At 34.3% G+C, this 19,199-nt stretch overlaps 2 protein-coding genes across 4 annotated transcripts; one reads left to right on the top strand and one right to left on the bottom strand.

Annotated features, from left to right (window-relative positions):
* Positions 1-116: 116 nt before the first annotated feature.
* LOC103863063 (condensin complex subunit 1) lies at positions 117-6,683 on the bottom strand. Of its 3 annotated transcripts, none has more exons than XM_033290613.1 (17): positions 6,302-6,683; positions 5,328-5,650; positions 5,099-5,259; positions 3,816-5,004; positions 3,505-3,696; positions 2,765-3,418; positions 2,479-2,655; positions 2,285-2,352; positions 1,971-2,193; positions 1,806-1,905; positions 1,596-1,711; positions 1,467-1,524; positions 1,237-1,388; positions 940-1,144; positions 697-831; positions 580-663; positions 117-480 (listed from the first exon to the last, which is right to left on the bottom strand). In XM_033290613.1, exons 1-17 carry the CDS (start codon positions 6,435-6,437, stop codon positions 380-382), a joined length of 4,074 nt encoding a protein of 1,357 aa, XP_033146504.1. In that variant the 5' UTR covers positions 6,438-6,683; the 3' UTR covers positions 117-379. The 3 variants fall into 3 exon arrangements, with proteins under 3 accessions (XP_033146504.1, XP_033146505.1, XP_009139047.2); XM_033290614.1 differs by having other exon boundaries at positions 580-675; positions 730-831; XM_009140799.3 differs by having other exon boundaries at positions 580-831.
* A 799-nt stretch (positions 6,684-7,482) lies between these two features.
* Positions 7,483-9,057, top strand: LOC103863062 (uncharacterized protein At5g39865). Its single transcript, XM_009140798.3, has one exon. It carries the CDS (start codon positions 7,709-7,711, stop codon positions 8,888-8,890), a length of 1,182 nt encoding a protein of 393 aa, XP_009139046.1. The 5' UTR covers positions 7,483-7,708; the 3' UTR covers positions 8,891-9,057.
* Positions 9,058-19,199: the final 10,142 nt, after the last annotated feature.

Below are 19,199 nucleotides of genomic sequence, written 5' to 3'. Positions count from 1 at the left end.
ATGTTTAATCCACTTTAATGCGTCAGTGCAATTTGCATACACTTGATAAAATAAAACGTGGAGAAAGTAGGTAAGCACCTACTCTAAAGCTCTCCATAGAGGCCATACCACTAAACAGCTTTAACATAGTTGTTGCCATTACCAAGAATACACAAAAAGAATTTACTACAAAATCAATTCAGGACGTATTGGCTACAAGTTGTCACAGCTAAACATTCATCATATCACCATAGACAAATAGATGTGATTGATCCTTCAACGTCTAGGCATTATCAAAATGAAAACCAAAGCAGTGAATAAAACAGACCTAGTTATAAGATAGCTCTCGAGATGTTGAGCAACTTAACCACACTCTCTCTCTGCCCCTGACACGGTTTCTCTACGTTCTACTTGCTGACCTCAGGCTTCTCCTGAGTTTGCTCGATGTCTCTTTACGGTTTCCTCTCTTGACGTTGCTGCTTTCGGATTCGCTTTCTTCCCCTGAAAACCAAAGAATTTTACTCAACTGTTTCTTTAAGGGATTCATGTAACTAAAATTGTGGGAGATTGTTTAAGATATATATGAAAGTTTTTGCATACCGCCACTGGTGTTTTGGTTTAAGGAATGAGGACTATTGATACCACTTTTCTCATAATCTGGTTCTTCTTCCTCGGAGTCGGATGCGTTCGAACTATCTCCAGCTTCTTCCATTGCTGGCTCTTCCTCGGAGTCGGATGCGTTCGAACTATCTCCAGCTTCTTCCATTGCTGGCTCTTCCTCAGAGTCGGATGCTTTTAAACTATCTCCTGCTTCTTCCATTGCCGGATCCACAATTTCACTGTCTGAAGCACCTGGGAAACACACAAAAGTGTGCTTTAGAAGAGAGATAGAGATAGAGAGAGAGAGTATCCGTCTGGCACATTGAACTTTGCTTTAGCCAATAGTCCAAAGTCACTAACCTTCACCTTCGTCATATTCTTCTACAGGTTCTTCTTTCACTTTGCTGGGGACAACAAGAGATTCCATGTTCTTGGTTTTCTCTACATGAAGCTGAGCGTTTCTTGCGGTTTCTTCTTGTTCTTTCTTTTCCAAATGGAACTTGTTGAGCTTCTCCTCAAACTCTTCAATGCACGCTTTAAGTTCTGGTTTTGCAAACTTTTTCCCCTGTTCAGATTCACAACCAGATCCCAAACTCACATATAGCACGAGAATAATGAAGATGATGACATGGGTGAAGAAAACCAGAGAAACGTTACCTTGTTGATTATGCTTCTAAAATTTTCTGTCACTAGATCCTCTGCTAAAGCGTGCTCGTAGGACTTGAATGACTCGATAAGCTTTTTGATTCCCTTCTCAGTGAATGTCAGCAACGAAAGAGAATACGAAATGTATTCCCACTGTTTTGTTTCTGCAAGTGTAGGTGTAGATTTGTGAGGGATGTACTTTCTATCAAACCACAACAGGTGTAAGAATATATCATCAATACCTGTGACTCCGCTAAACCTATTGCAAAGCTTCTCAACCAGAGCCTCCATCTGTTTGTCCTGGAGATTGTTGAGGATACAGATGTGTGATTAGATAGTCATTCTAACTTCAATATCCAAAAGCTATATACCTTTTTGATGGAGCCAATCAAGAATTGCATGACATTACAGAATGACTCCCTTTTCAAATTCCGGTTGGATAACTGCCCAAGTATATCAGGGAGTAGATTGTATATAGGATTGGATCCTGGATTTGATTAGCAGAAAAGAGGTCAAGTATTAAAATTTGATTCAAAAGTTGAACTGGTTATGTAATGTAAAGTAGATATTGCACGCCTGACCTTTCTTAGACAGTTCATGGAAAAACAATTTTGCGAGACTAGAGATCCTCTCCACATCATCTTCGATGCAAATAGCCATTTCATTAATATGCCCTTTCACCTGAAAATCTCAAACTGTTATTACAGATGGTTTAAGGGAGGATGGAGAGTGGTAATGAGCCATACCTTCATCATATCGTTCAATATAAGATGTGAAAGGACCAGGACAGCATTTTTCCTGACCGAAACTGAAGTATCCCGTAACCTGGCATACATGTTTTCTGTCCAAGGCTCCAAAAGATTTGGAAAACGAACTGCCAAGTCTCCAAGGGAAAGGGTGCAGTTTGACCGGACAACTTCAGAAGGTGCGTTTTCAACAACTGTGAAGAGAAGCTGGAGATTTGATTCGCTGGCATACAGTGAGGTTTAGACATTAATTTAACTATAAGTTCAGTTTTTGTAAAGGATAAAGAGAAAACGAAATAAAGATTTGAACTTACCAGAAACTTGCATCAATTATCATACATCTGCATAATGCAAGCATTGCGGAAGCTTGTAGTTCTGGATGCTGTGAGAATGAAAATTCAAATATATAAGAAAATAAATTTGGAGCGAAAGAATAGGGATCTAAAACACAAGCTTACAGCTTCATCAGAAACAACGAAACAAGAAAAAGAACTTAAAAACTAACTACCTTTTGCAGCACAGAAAAATTTCTGCAAAGCTTTGAGAGAAAAGTTGCACAATCCCCAATCAGATTCTTCTCGCCAGAACCACCAGAAACAATTTCTCTCTCTGCTCTTTCAGCGAGTGTGTCAAGCAGTGCGTCATCAGAGGCAGCCAGTCCTAGCTCAGCATTTATGCTATTGTTCTGTAAAACAAAGAAAACATCGCATGAGATAGCACTACTACGTAAAAAGTAACCCAATAGGGTTTCAACATTTGTACCACCAGCTGCACTTCACGGAATCTGTCTGTACCTCTTGCGCGGCCCCAAGGTTTTCTTCTGTATTCTGACTTTCAGCAGCTGCTTTATCCTTTTTAGTCTTCTGTCTCCGGATCTTCTGGGTGCAGGATTCTATATACACCAACTGATTCATGGCAATATGACTGACAACGAACAAGAATCTACTGAGTTTTGATACTTGAACTGTGGTCAGAAAATCGACAATACTGTCGTCAGTATCATTCTGTGGTTGATCTTCTCCAACAACGTCAAACACAGTGCTCAGGGACTTTTTAATAATATTAGAAGCCAAGGTTTCCGGAGTAGGGTGGATCATGTATATGGCACTTATGGCTTTATCAGCTGTAGTGTAATATATGTTTTCTGGAAGCCAGTTCCCAGTGATCAAACTCTCAAGAATACCAAACAGTCGGTTGCCACTGCTGAGCAATAACTTCTTCCTATCTTCCTCGGAAAGCCTCTGAATAGCAGTGCATGCAGTTCTGGCAAGTAGAGGTTCCACTTTTGCCCAGCGGCCAAACCCAATATCAATAATATCCTGTATGTGTGATCCAAGAATCCTAGATGACGACTTTGCAGCCATGCAAAGGATAGATAGAGCCCCACGACTTTGCTCGGCAGTTGTCCCGTTGATGTTAAAGCAAAAGAAGTCCCACAGAGCCGAAGTCTACAAAAACAAAAACGATAGAAGCTATAATTAGCCTCTTGACCACATGTATTGATTACATCGCTAGAGTCAAAGAAGGAACTTACCGTGCTGCTAGAAATTTCACCTTTGGACACTAAAGCATTAACAATAAACTCTAGTGCTGCTTGATCTCCTATATTCGAATCTATGGCAAGATTCAACAGCTGTCTCGCCGTTTCAACTGGATTTTTCTTTATGTAGATTGAAACAAAGGCATTCTCCACTGCCTCATAGATGGACTTATCCTGAGAAAAGGCCTGCAGAGACAACATAAAACAAGGTATTCTAGGACCATGTACGAAGGGAATGTTTAACTCATAAAATGTCAGAAGAATGGCTCTTTTTGTGAGTTACAATATATGAAAAGAGACCATACCAGAGGCAGAATTTTACGGAGACAAGCTTCCGCACCATCAATTTGGAACTGCTTACACCTCATCAACAATAGAATAGCATTCTCAACATCACTGGCAGAAGATGAAGCCATCAACTGAACAAGGATCGGCATACTAGCTGACATGCACTTGGAGAAACTCAACCCAGCCTCAAGGGAAGCAATCAACGCCTTGGTCTGCTCGATGTTACCAATATCTGGAACAGAAACATCCTTCTCAGTGATCTCTTCCCCATTCTCTGGCTGACAGCTATCAGGTAGACTATCTTGATGCATATTATTTGTAACTTCAGGTTGCAAGTCATCGATTTCACCATCTCCATTACATGAGTCACCATCTGAAGTTGGCTCTTTTGATGAGTCCTCAGTAGTTCGGTTTGGTTCAAGTTCGTTCAGTTTTCTTTTATACTGCTCCAGGGTTGCTTCAAATGACGCTATCCGAAGCTGTGGACCAAAAGGGTTATGTTGCAACATCGTGATCAGTAAATTCAATGCGGACTTTCTAACAATTGCACTCTTGTCTTCCAGTCTTCCAGCAGATATTGATGCAACCTCGTTCCATAGGCCAATCGAAACAGAATGCTCTTCACACAGTTCAGCCCAAACCTGTAGAACTCTGCTCCTTGTATAGGCAGAGACATCTCTACACCGTTCCAGCAAAATTTCCAACATTGCTTGCTTAGTTCGCAGACGAAGGGACTTGGAACTCACATCTCCCTCGGCATCATTAAAAGCTTTAGCAACCAGCTTTCCAAGAACACCGACTAGCGCGTTCCTTATCTTGTATGATTCACCACCAAAGTGAGGGACCAAGACTCCAACATTTGTCGACATTACTTTTGGCAAACGATCAGCAAGCTCAACCAAGAAACGTCCCACATTATCAGCCCCAGCTGTATCTTTAACATAGGCTTTTGGATCAGTCCTCCCAATATCTCTAATGATTGTCACGGCCAAGGTACCATCTGAGTACTTACTTTCAGCTCTAGCAACTGCATCAGCAACGTGTACAACAGCAAAATCATACTTGTGTATCAAATGCATGACTGATGCACATGACTGCACAATGTAACGGTACTTTGTAGCAGATGCCCCTATGATGCGACACAGTGCATCTTTTGCCTCAGGATCTTTCAAGATCGCAGCATTCTCAAAAAGAGAGAACGCGTTTCTACAAGGAAACAAAATGAAAAAGCTAAAAAACTGTATCTTTAACATGGAGTAAGCAAGATAAACAAAGGATTCATCAGTTCAAAGAAAATTACTTGACAATGAAAGACAGGTAGTTTTCATCAAGCTCTGATGATCCAAAGAGCAAGGACAAGTTGATCTCAAGAGAGTTTGCAATCAAATTGAGCATCCTACCCCTCTGAGGCTCCCAGCTCCATGACTGAACAGCCTGCTTCTTCCTCCCTCGTGCCGCAACCTGTTCATCCACAACAACAATATATCAAAATGCAATCTACTCTGTAACCTTGAAAAAAAAGAACTCACCTTTGTGCTGTCCACTGAGCTAACATGTGCCTCTTCAGTCATGATAATAGTGAAGAGAAAGAAAGTGTACATCTTCAAGGCATTGCGATGAGATGTGATCCTATCAATGATTGGAACTTCATCCTCCTGGTCCTGTACAGACCGTGAGATGGAATCCACATTGGGAAGAAGGACACTTAGATTGGAACGGAGGCTTTCCACAAGGTTACACTTGCAAGATGGAGGAAGGGTATAGAAGTCCCTAACTAAAGAGTAGACACGGTCGAAAACGTCTTGGTCTTCGATACAGAAGAGTTCTCTATCAGATAGATCAAATGATACACCTGCGTTCCACATATCAAAAAAAAAGGCTCACATATCAACATAGCCAGATGAAACATTAGCCTCGGGTCCATAAAAATTCTAATGGTTAATATCAATGTTTAAGACGAAGATTATCGATCTAAAAATCGTTTCGTTTAGGTCCGATTTGCTGACTAGGCGGATGCGTAGAAGCCGCGTAAGTCTATTTTTTTAAAAATCACTGGTTAATATAATATGTATATAGTATAGTTATGTTCGTTTGGTTGCCGCAGTTTTCGGCGTAGGCGTGAGCGTCGGCATCTGCGTCAATGAAAATAGTTATTGTTCGTTTTGTAGACGCCAACGCCAATGCAGTTTTAATCGCAGACGCAGATTTTTTCGGCGATCGACGCGAGGACGCAGCGTTTAGACGCAGTACCGCCGTCAATGAAACGAGCAAGAGTTTATTAAAAAAATTGATGCCGACGCAGCCGCAGGTAGCTGCGTCAACCAAACGAACAGCACTTATTATGTTCCCAAATTGGATAAGAAACATATATGTATTAAGCATATAACCTTAGCTCCGTGAATCTCAGAATCAATGCAACGCAAATGAAGCCTAAACCATTTTGGAGTGAACCTATTACTGTAAGTTCGACAGTTGCATCTAATAGAGTGAAGAAGAGTTTTACCTTTGACGAATTCTTCGAGATCCGAAGGACGAAGGGAGGTGACGTCGACGGGATTCTGAGCGAACAAGCGGTGATTGTCTTCGGGATCTTCTTCTAGGGCTCGTAGAATTTGGGGGAAGACGAAGGGAGGAGCCATTTTCTTAGAGAGAGAGAGAGAAACTGAGAGACGTTGTTGGTGGGAGGGGAGAGAGAGAGATTTTGGCGAGATGTAATTTCGAAATCAAAATTGAAAATAGCGACGGAGCGGGAAGACTTGGACCCACAGTATTGGGTCGGGTCCGGGTATGAGTTTCCGTGATTAATTTTTTTTTTATTAATAAAGTGTCGAAATTAAATTATCCGAGCATTGATGACGACGATGCGTATCTCCATGGCTTGACTGGCCCAAATGGGGAAGCAATTATGATTATTAATGAAATTATTTTGGCGCATGAGTTATTTTTATTTTATTTTATAGTTTAATCTATTTTATTTACAAAAAGTAAACTCAGTTATTTTGAATTGAAGTTTTTCCTAGTTTTTTTTTTCCAAAACGGTTTAAACTAGACAACATATTATTAAATCATAAAATTACATGTAAGTATGTACCAGCAAAAGCATTTATCCCTATAAAAGAACAGCAAAGCACCATATAACTTTCTCGTGCGGATTTGAATCTACAAATAAGTCATTTAATTGTACCAGACAGCATAACACTACATCATGTCAATAAACTAAAAAGTAATGTGCACATAAAAAGATGACAAAATTAATCAAGCAAGATTAAGAAATTAAGCAAGATATCCATAACAGGTCAGGTACAGAAACTTTCCCCTAAAGTCATTGATTAAATTATTTACATTAATACTCTGTCCAAGTCATATCTCGAAATTTATTATAATCACTAATTTTATATAGTACTATATATATATATTTTTTTTTTTTTTAAAATATCCTGTATAGAGAGGTATTCAATCATTTAGTTTCATACTTTATCAAAAGAAAAGTTGTTTTTTTAAAATACATTTTCATTAAATTAAAATATTTTATTATATACTTTTTGAGCATATATACTGTAAAATCTCTGGAAAATGAAATGTCAATATTTTTTTTTGGTAAAGATTGCGGTTACATAGATAATGACATTTTAATTTAATTTATATTTTCTGTTTCTCGCCTCTAATCTAAATTAATAAGACTATAAATATTGCGCCCAACTTATAGACAACTTCTTCTTCTTACAGAGTCAAAATCAAATCGAGAATTGGTTGTAGGAAAATCAACATCACCACCATATCGTTCTTCCGCCATTAAATATCTTCTACCATCTCCAACTGCCATTGACAGCTATTCTCCACCTCTCTCCTTCTTCTCTTCTCTTCCCAGAAAGAGTAAAGAACCAAACTTTCAAACCTCAGCGACTCAAAAATGGGTTCTTCTGCTTCAAAAACCGCTTCTTCCACGACGATGAGTTCACCTTCTCCGGCGATCCACAGAGCTTTCTCTTTCCCGACGCCGTTGGTTCACCACCCTCCGGCAAGAAAAGGCGACACTCACCACCTCGTCTCCCTCACATCCACCTCGTACGGTTCTCTCCTCCTCGTCGACCTCCACGAATCCAAAACCGCCTCCGATCGTATCTCAATCTCCGGTCCAGACCCGGTCTCACTCGACTCGTTCTCTCCTGACTCAGTCATCAACACGTGGGAGCTTATGGACGGCTTAGACGACGACGAGGAGTTCGAGTTCGAAAGCCCTAAACTCGGTAAGCCTATCTCCAATCTAGATTCGGATCTTTACCCGAAACCCGACCCGGATCGGATTGTGCCGGCGTTGACATTAGACGAATCTTACGAGTTCGAATTCGAAAGCCCTAAGCTTTGTAAGCCTATCTCAAGTTTAGATTCGGATCTTTTCCCTAAACCCGACCCGGATCCGAATGTGTCGGCTTTGAAACTAGACGAGTCTTACGAAGTCGTGAGAGTCGAACAAGAAGTAGAAGAAGGTTGGGTCCCACTATCTTATAAACCAAAGCAACCTCTTTGGAAGCATTTGTCTGAAGAATCTTTCTTGTCTGGTTTAGATCCTATCATTGTCTCTTCTTACAAGAAAGCTTTGCCCGCTAGTGCACTGAGTACTACACAGGCCAAAGCAGAAGACAAGATTGTACTCTACTTCACAACACTCAGAGGGATTCGAAAGACTTACGAGGACTGCTGTTGCGTTAGAACGATATTAAAAGGGTTTCAAGTGACTGTAGACGAGCGTGACATCTCCATGGATTCAAAATACAGGAAAGAGCTTCAAAGCACGCTCGGGGATGCGGAGAAACCGGTTTGTTTGCCTCAGGTGTTTATCGGGGATACCCACATTGGTGGCGTCGAGGAGGTTATGAAGCTAAACGATAGTGGCGAGTTAGCTGAGATGTTGAAAGGCTTCTCTGTTTGTGAATGCTTGGGGACATGCAGGAGCTGTGGTGATGCAAGGTTTGTGCCTTGTAGCAACTGTGATGGTAGTACTAAAGTGTTTGAGGAGGAAGACGAAATGTTCAAGCGGTGTTCGAAGTGCAATGAGAATGGATTGGTGCGTTGTCTTGAGTGTTGTATCTAAGTAAAGTGTGGGTGTAAGGGGGTTTAGAGTGATTGTATGAATTGTGAGAGGTGAACAAGTCTTATTGGTTATTGGGTTTAGTATTTGTATATTACAATAAGAAATGGCTTCAAGGCAAGCTAATTATTACTAAGATGTTATTGGTTTCTCAATTAGTCTACCTCTTATTCAGGACAACCCCACTCATCGGTCGTGTTATAACGTAACGAATTTGAATTGAAGTAAATTTATCTTTGTACAGAGGAATTTTCTCTTTCATGTCTTAGTGGGTGTTGTTACTCTCTGAACAATGTATAGAATATAATTGTCTGCTGTCTTGCTTGATTGCTGTAAATTTTGGTCTTATCATGACAGGAGAGTTGCTCTTCTATCCTTTTTGTTACTTGCTCTTCTATCCTTTTTGTTGGGCTACCAGACGAGTTGAATAACTTTCCACTAAAGTCTCATCATTTTTAAGAAAGTATTGGTGAACCGCTTGATGGTTTAGCTATTTCACCCAATAAAGAGCTGAAGAGAAGGCTGTATAGGGTCTCAAACCGCTTTTGGTTCCTGTTTAAATGATATATATATATATATATATATTCAGGGTCTCAGGTCTCGCTCATGATGGTAACACCAGAGGCTAGAGAAGGCAGAAAGCCAGCTACTGTTCTGAAAAAGGTGAAGAGATTAAAATGTGTTGGACTTCCATATGCCTACTTCAGCAACGCTAGATGTAAGTAAGTTATAGAAAACAGTTCCATTGTTTGTTTATCTTTTGGAATATTGCTTAATTGATAATGATTTAACTACTGAGTTGGATAACAAGTGTACGTAATGGTAATGGTGGTGTGTTCTTTTTTTCTTTTTTTTTGGTAAAATATTAAATTATTATACCAATTTTCGAATTTGAGACAGACGTTACACAGTAAACAGGTAGCAGAATGCGAAAACGAAACTAAACAAAGAAACCTAAGAGGAATGAGACAAACTAGATGATAGCCAGACAAAGTCTAAGAACCTGATTCGTTAAGAGTCAAGCTCGAACCTTGCAAACCGAGACCGGTCGAGATCGAGAGCCGCGCACCGCTAGCTACCGAGAAAAAGGCGCCCTCAAACCTTAATGCTATGGTTCCTACAGCTTCCGACCGCTCCGCCGAAACCAAGACCCAAAAGAAGAATCCAAACACAAACAAAACTCAATTCACCCGACAGCTAAACTTCCGACGGCACGAGAGAGAACCACCAAGCGACGATGTCGTCGTTTGTCAAGCCTTCTTGGAGATTGCCGCCTCCATTCCAACTCGACATGTTCTTCTCATGGTGCATTTGATAGAATCTGATTTCTTTTCTTGATGATGTTTCCTTCTCAGGGCCTCTTAAAAATCAATAGAAAAGAAGGAAAAGGGCCTTGAAGCTTTCCACTGGAGAGACTATTGGCGATATTCCAGTGCATTGTCTCTATAACAACACGATGTCTGATATTCTGCTTCAAGAGCCGAGTCTTTATGATGCAAACTTGATAATCAAAAGTAGAAGCTGCCTATTACAAGGTTCTATTTGATACCGTTCCCATGGTGTCTGAAGATGTGACTCTGAAAGGGGTAACACACTTTGTTTGCAACTATTTGACTCAAATAGAATTTAGTGATGCGAAGATAACACTGATACACTGTATGTGTTTCTTTTTGTCCTTTGATTTGGTGTATAGGTTGCCAGAAGCCTCAGCTTTCCATTTTCTAAGTACTTGTACAGAAAATCATATGTGAAATCCAAAATGTTTTTAGAGGAAGAAACTAAAACTATGAAGTTTTTGGATAGAGAAGTATAATCATAAGGGATTTTTAGAATAGTGGTCAAATAATAAATAGCAATTAAGCAGATTCTAAATAAACGTATTGGATATGTAAAAAAAATGATTGACTATAAAATGAGGAGAGAATGAGGGGGTCAAGTCAACATAAGTCCACATCACATCTTCACACACGCAAAATCATACCAGTGTCTTGTCTTGTCAAATCAATTTGTATCTAGACAAAATCTTATTCCAATACATACACTGAGAAACAAACATATATATGCACATAGTGATCCTTTACCACACGTATATGCAACTAAAATTATACTATGAAATTAACATATCTAACTTGTGTCTTTACACATACCCGTTTGATCTGAAGAAATGACAACGTTTTGTGGGTTTGGGGAGGAATGTGTGTTTAAGTTGATGGGTAACCAGTAAAGAAGAAGTGGAAAGGAACCTAACTTTATCTGATTTGAAGTGGAAGATGGTAAAGGAACGATGAAGTTGTACACATAAATCACCACCGAATTAAGAAGGATCATGGAGACCTTGCAAGACGCATTTAAAGAAGAAAGTGATATATTCAGATCAAAATATATTCAGAAAAAATGTGTTCTAGTATTATTCTAAGGTATTTTTTTTATAATGAACTAAAAACAAATTTTTGGGTATTCATCTAAAATATACAAGGTTGATCGGTAGTCTTACTCATGCAATGAAAAATCAATCGTTTTACTGTTTTAGATATAAACCACGTCTAACCACAAAAGTCGAATCAGTATTTTTTGCTGAAGTAGTTTCTTTTAAATAATTAAACCATTTGAATAACAGTTGGATGGTGTTGCAATTTTATGGACATTGGACAAACTAAGCTTTGCTCGGTCAATACGACTACAGGGTACGTTATTAATGTCTAAAATAACCGTTTTATGAGTTATCTTCTCTTCATAAATGATGTAAGACTTTGAACAGCGATCCATGGAAATTTTAAAAATCAACTATATATAGAGAACAGCAGGGCCGTCTAGCAGCAAGCGCAAGTGGGACGGTCGAACAGGGCTCCGAATTATAAAAATAAAAAATTTAAGGATTTTTCAAAATATATAGATAAATTATGGTAAAAAACTTTAAAATTTTAGATATAATGCTAAATTTAGAATTTATAATTAAAAAAAAATAGACAAAGTTATTAAATTTTAAAATTACTTGATAAAATGTACGTTTAAAATTTTTTTTGAACATAGCCTAAAATTAATTTGAGACGGCCCTGGAGAACAGACTAGACTATCATATTCGTGACAAAAAAAGGACTAGACTATCATATACTATAGATATATAGTATATTAAAAATGCATGCTCACATTTTGTTTTTGCATGCAATTGATTAGGTGCCTTGGGTTGCAGACAGGGTAATAACTGGAAACAAGATCATTATTACATGACCACACTATAAAATCTTGTTCCATGTTATAACTTACAACTGTTGAAGTAAAACTTCTTTCACCAAATAAAGAGTAGCTGAGAATTACTGTTTCACCACCTGTCTTCTTGTTTTTATTCTTTATTTACCCATTTGCAAACCTTACCAAACACTTCTTCTGTCTTTGCCACAATACTTTTAGGAGTGTAAGTGGAAACTCCAGCTTTTCTCGTCTCTTTCTTTTCACCTATATATTTTTGTAAATATGAGTACATAGTCTTGTTACAAAAAAAAAAAAAAAAAAAGAGTACGTAGTCTATCATGTGTATTGGATATAATTACTGATACTGTAAAAAGAATCCACATCCATGGGTCATGACTTAAGACTGAGAGGCTTTTGTTGCGTGCCCGTAATCCAAAAGATTCAGTACTATTTGATTCTTTAGATTCTACCTTAGGCTACTGACATTGTCATTATCGATTGATAAAACATTAATTTTACATGTAGGAATTCGAGATATCTAAAGGGGCATTGTCTCAACTTATGTAATAGGAGAGTCCTCGTGATCCTTGTTCGTTTTTTTTTGTTAGCCTTTTTCTAACATTCTGCTTCAAGAGACGTAAATTAGAAGATGTCAATCAAAGATAAGACTTAACAATACATTCACGTTTTTCAAAAATAATTCATTAATTATTTTAAATAATATATAAGCAAATTTAAATATTTATTAGAAATAGCGACAAATTTAATCATTCTAATTTTTACTTGAGAGTTCAAAGCAATAAAATAACTTTTCAAATAATAGTTCAAATTTCCATACAAATTGATCTAAACTGACAAAAGTAATCTGAAATTGACTGATTAAAAGGACACCTCACTTATATAGTATCTGAAGATCATACAGCTGTAAGCTATTTTCTTACGAGTGACAGTACACTTCGAGATGAAGTTGGATAGGCACAAAATCCTCAAAGTAATGCATCAAAAAGCAGAACCCTGGGATCTGATTAAGCGAGGACCTACTAAAAGAAAAATCTTTATCATAAAAAAAAAATTAAACTATACTTTGTATGCAAGGACCTACTTATATATTTAAGTTAATTAAAAGCATGCAGAGTATATTTCTTTTGCCAGCACATGAAAAATCATTTATAAGCAACTGTTTGTCGAATTTCTTTTCTTGTGCAACCATTTCTTATGTTAATTTACGTTGCAGATCTAGTGGAACAAAAGTGGATCAAGCGGATTAACCAGATCAAGCGGTTTAAAATATTTATGATTACTAGATTTTTTAACCGCGCTACGCGCGGATAAGATATTATATGTATTTCTCAATTCTAAAAAATAATGTATAATATTGTATTATATTATTTAAAGAATAGAAAATAAGACTACATAACATAAATATATTTTTTATATTTTCTTTGTGGAAATCATTATGTTGTTTGATTGTTGTACTTAATTCACATATTTGCATAGATATTTATGATAGATGAATAACTATATTTTTATTATCAGTAAATAATATATATTTATTATATAATATAAGAAAAATGAAATTATTTACTTTTTAATAAACTTGTCTCATGTTGGGGACTCGGTTATAGACATATCATATTCGAATGAAACATTTTTACACTTATCAATGTTCTTAACAATCAATAAACAAATCTGAATATTAAAACAATATCTCATACGATCTCTTTGTGGAATAACTGCTTTGAAGAAATTTAATTTATGCATCAAAAAGGACTGGAAATGGATATGCATATGAGTTATCTAAGTGAGCTTTACAAAAAACTATTTATAGTTCATATATCATTTATGTCCATCCTATTTTTTTATCCATCATTTCTTAAACATCTTGAAATAAGTAATGCTAATTAATAATAAACTTTTTGCTCACAAAATAAAAATCAAATTTGTTTAATTATCGCTTAATTTGTCTAAGTGATATATGTATTTCTCAATTCTAAAAAAATAATGTATAATATTGTATTACATTATTTAAAAAATATAAAATATGACTACATAACATAAATATATTTTTTAAATTTTCTTTGTGGAAATCATTATGTTGTTTGATTGTTGTACTTGATTCACATATTTGCATAGATATTTGTGGTAGATGAATAACTATATATTTATTATCAGTAAATAATATATATTGATTATATAATATAAGAAAAATAAAATTATTTACTTTTTAAACAAACTTGTCTCATGTTAGAGACTCGGTTATAGACATATCATATACGAATGAGACATTTTTACAGTTATCAATCTTCTTAACATTGAAAAAACAAATCTACATATCAAAACAATATCTCATACGATCTATTTGTGGAATAACTACTCTGAAGAAATTGAATTTAGGCATAAAAAAGGACTGAAAATGGATGTGCAGATATGTTATCTAAGTCTGCTTCACAAAGTACTATTCATAGTTCATATATCATTAATGTCCATCCTATTTTTTTGTCCACCATTTCTTAAACATCTTGAAATAAGTGATGCTAATTAATAATAAACTTGTTGCTGGAAAAAAAATCAAATTTGTCTAATTATCGCTTAAATATTTTATTAATATGGTCAAAGAAGCTTTTAAGTGATATCATAGTTTAATTAATTAGTTTTTTTGTTAATTTTTAGAGGTTTTTGTATTTAAGATTTTTTTCCATATTAAGCTTCTATTTCTTTCACAGAATTGATATATATATATATATATATATATCATAAAAATTACCATCAAATCAGTTTTACTTATTTATTATTTTGTTTTAACGAAAATACACTTTTTAAATAATTTAATTTAAAATAAAATTATATATTAATTTGCTTTATTTTAACAATTTCATTGATTTAATTAATTTGCTTTGGTGGATAACTTAAAAAGTTTTCATATGAATCGGGGAAAGCAAGTTTATGTTGTTATATTATATTTATTTTGTGTATATAGAATCTATATATAATGCTAGTGTAATAAAGAAAGAACATTATTTTTTTGTAACTTCAAAAATATACATTATTACAATTTAAAATGAATCAAAATTGAATAAAATGGTAATTAAATATTTGTAAATCTAATTATTTAGTTGGATTCTCATGAAAAAAAATCGATTGGTTAAACAAATGTTTCAAAATTTGTTGTGGTATTGTTTTGTCTATAAATTATAAAATTTATTGAATTAATATATTTAATTATTGCATCCTTAAATAATATTTTATTAAGACATTATAAAAATATGTTTTGAGTTGTTTTGTGAAATTGTACAAAAATCTATGTTTTTTCATATTTGTAACTTCAAAAAGATACATTATGATAATTTGAAATTAATCAAAATTGAATAAAATGGTAATTAAATATTTGTTAAATCTAATTATTATTTTTATCTTGTTTAGTTGGATTCTCATGAAAAAAAAATTGATAGGTTAAACAAATGTTTCAAAATTTGTTGTGTTATTGTTTTGTCTATAAATTACAAAATTTATTGAATTAATATATTTAATTATTGCACCCTTAAATAATATTTTATTAAGACATTAGAGAAGTATGTTATGAGTTGTTTTGTCAAAATTTTACAAAAATCTATGTTTTTTCATATTTGGCACGAAAATTTATATGTTAAACTTACTTTTACAAAATTCTTAACTTTGTCACGAAAACAAAAATCTATGTTTTTTCATATTTGTCAACGTTCTCACACTTTCTAAGAATATATTAGCTTAGTCACTTACTTATTTTTTTTTACAAAACAAAGTATCGGAGTCTTGAAAGTTGAATTCATATTATTGTAAATGTACATAAGAATTTGTGATTATATACTTAGTGGTTCTTGTATATGTGTCCAAGAAAGTTTCAATGGCTTAGTGGTAACTGTTGTGATTATATACTTAGTGGTTCTTGTATATGTGTCCAAGAAAGTTTCAATGGCTTAGTGGTAACTGTCCTATATATATATATATATATCATACTAACCCGGGTTCGATTCTCACCTTCGCATTGTTTTTTTATTTTTTACGAAAAATAAATGAGATGACATGGCAATTTCGGATTCTCTGATTGGTTGATTTTTCTATCCTATGTGGACACTCTCTCCATGGCTTATATCCCCCTTTTAGTATAGTATAGATTATATTCACTTAAAATAATATATTTTCAGTATATTTCATAATTTAACTTAAAAATATTTATTTATAATTTATTATCATATAATATTGTTAATATATTATGTCTTAGAAAACAGCATTAACTAAAAGTAAAACATCAATCTTTATATACAAAAAAAATTAAAAAAATAATCTTTTGTATATTAAGAGAGTTTTAAAAACAGTTTATAAGCAAATATATGTTATATTACATGTATTCTATGTATATTATGCTTGAATATAAAAAGTATTATTTTTTACAGTTTTAAATTAGGTGATATTTTGTTGTAAAAAAAATTAGATGATTTAAAATATTTTTGTTTTTTAAGAGACTAGTTTATTAAGCTTTATAGTTATGTAACATAATAGTCTTACAATATTCAAACTTTTATTAAACAAAAGAATAACAAAAAATGAATACTAAAATAAAAGTAGGAGGATACACCATATACACATCAAAACCCTTGTGTTTTTAAAATTTGGATTGCTTGAACCATAACTACTGTTTTGATTACTTTATTAATTAAACTGAACCACTTATTAAAATCAAATAATTTGCATGAACGGCAATTGATGTGTGTACGATACACTTGAATGGAAGAACCGCTATTTTCTCCACCTCCCATTCATAACCTAAGAGTTACGTGGGTTTAAACACTTACAATCGAAAGTGAGTTCAACGGTTAAGAAATTAACAAAAGACAACGAAACATAAATGCATTAAAGGGTGGAACAAACCGTAAGATGCGATGATGATTTCAAGAAATTACAATAAAATTAAGAAAAGAAGGAAAATTATCATTTAGTTTAGAGAAAGAAAGTGAAAAGACAAGACAACATCAAATCGGATATCTATCTTATCATACGACTGCCTTCATGTGTTGCCAGACTTGTTTCACTAATATTTTCAATTTTCTTCTCTGCACAAATTTAATCGATGTATATTACAAATATAAAAAGCTAGATATATTTGGAAAGGAGAAGAGTTTCTTTCTTCCTATCAAAACCAAATATAGAAAACAAAAGGAAAAAATGGACACCCGCGCGTGTTTTCTTGGCTGACCTCAATGTCTATGTACCATTTGAAGAAAATTCATTCGAGGACTAGAAAATTAGGTTTCAACAAGAGAAAAAATCAAGAAGGTTAAGTGATAAGACATCAGCATGTCGTAACATGGAAACAGGCTTAATAGTTTTCATCATCTAACTTGAACTAGTATTTTAATTGAAGTTTATATAAATTGGAGTTAGATTAGATGTGTTGTAATTCTTTTTTTTTTTTTCTGAACTAGGATATGTTGTAATTTTTGGATAATGATTTCAAGAAATTCTTGGATAGTGGTCCGACAGAAGGAGCCGATCGACCCGGACGACACGGATTCTCATGACCTTCAATTCGACACGGATTTACATTATTTGTTAGTACTAGTTATTTTTTGTTTATCTGCATTATTTTTATAGAATACATTGATTATTTAAATCATACTTCGTTTATTAGCTGAAGTAAACACGCTGCAAACGAAAGTAGTCTAACTAGACAGATCTTTACTTTATCTTTTCAGGTTTTATATTAGCCCGATGAATATCTATTCTGAAACACCATCTATTGGCTATCTACACCAGTTTCATGCCACATTTGCGATAAAATATTTTCAATTGGTGAAAATGGTTTCGGTGTCAGAAGAATGACCAAGAATTACAGATTGTTTAGAAGATATCAAAATCTAAAGAAGTTTTCACATTTCAGAGCTCTTTCAAATACCACAAACAATGAATTTAAGGACGGATAGTCTTGTATGCAGTTCTAGAAAACAATAGTCTTTTGCTGTTCATATGGATTTTGAATTACATGTTTGGTTTGCAGAGTTTCAATGAATGTTTATATTGATGACAAAAAAATGACTTCTGAGTTAAGGAAGTCATGGAAAATTCAGTCCAAAAAAAGTCATGGAAAAATATTACTGTTACAAACAGAAAAGAGAAGAAAAAAGAATTATGTGAACTAGAATAGCAAAGCGGTATTTATCATTGTCTCTTGTACTTATTGTATCTCTGTGTTTCATCAATGAAATTCATAGACGAAAAAAGAATAGCAAAGTGGCAAATAATCGGCTAAAATTTAATTGAACTAAAAATCTACATAGTAATTCGTTTTTCGTATATGCCATTAATATTGTAGATTTAGGAAATCAATGAGAAACATATAATAGTATGAAATTGTTATGTTTTAAGAAACTTCAGTAATAATATTTAGATTAATTTTTGTTGACATAATCACTCTATCTTGTTACTACTGATTTATTATTTTGCTACAAATTATGCAAAATTATTACTAGACGATTGTACAACTAGGAGTGTCAATTCAGGCTGGCTCGACCTGGTCCAAAACCGCTAAACCCGTAAATATTTGAGTCCGGTCTTGGCCGACCCGAATTTATTTTGGGCCTAGAATTCAAAGCCCGGTCCGGCTCTTATAGTAAGGGCTATAGGGCTTTTCGGAATTTTGTGGGTTTTTCGAAAAATAATTTGTCATTGTCACTTCCATCGTTTTAATATATGTGAATTTGTTTAAAAAAAATTACATATGAAGATTCTATTACACCATTATAATTTGTTTTATGAAAACCCATCTTAATCGTTTGTTATTAATACTATTTTTGTTTTGCTTCATAATAAGCGAAGTTCTCAATATTTTAGATAAAATTTAATGTGATTTGAAAATTTTGACCAATTACAAAATACTGCATTTTTATTAGTTGAATTATTTTATTTAATATTATTTTTATGTAACCAAAATAAATTGTATAAAAATTTATATTTTTTTAATCGTTGTGCAAAAACTTTAAACATCAACTACAATCAAACCGAGGGAATAATTCTTAATAAATTGTTTTTCTGTGACTCAAACCACATATCTTAAAAACATTAGTGAATCTTTAATCAAATAACAAACTTC

This window comes from Brassica rapa, chromosome A04, assembly GCF_000309985.2.
Source record: "Brassica rapa cultivar Chiifu-401-42 chromosome A04, CAAS_Brap_v3.01, whole genome shotgun sequence".
Classification (NCBI taxonomy): domain Eukaryota; kingdom Viridiplantae; phylum Streptophyta; class Magnoliopsida; order Brassicales; family Brassicaceae; genus Brassica; species Brassica rapa.
The sequence above is the reverse complement of the archived record's forward strand: the minus strand, read 5'-3'. Positions and strand labels throughout refer to the sequence as shown.

Excerpts from the sequence above, each read along its gene's own strand:
- LOC103863062 (XM_009140798.3), top strand. The coding sequence starts at position 7,709 with ATGGGTTCTTCTGCTTCAAAAACCGCTTCTTCCACGACGATGAGTTCA.
- LOC103863063 (XM_009140799.3), bottom strand. The coding sequence starts at position 6,437 with ATGGCTCCTCCCTTCGTCTTCCCCCAAATTCTACGAGCCCTAGAAGAA. Across the intron at positions 3,419-3,504 it reads GTGAAATTTCTAGCAGCACG|ACTTCGGCTCTGTGGGACTT; the intron begins GTAAGTTCCTTC and ends TTGTTTTTGTAG. Across the intron at positions 481-579 it reads AAACCAAAACACCAGTGGCG|GGGAAGAAAGCGAATCCGAA; the intron begins GTATGCAAAAAC and ends TTTGGTTTTCAG.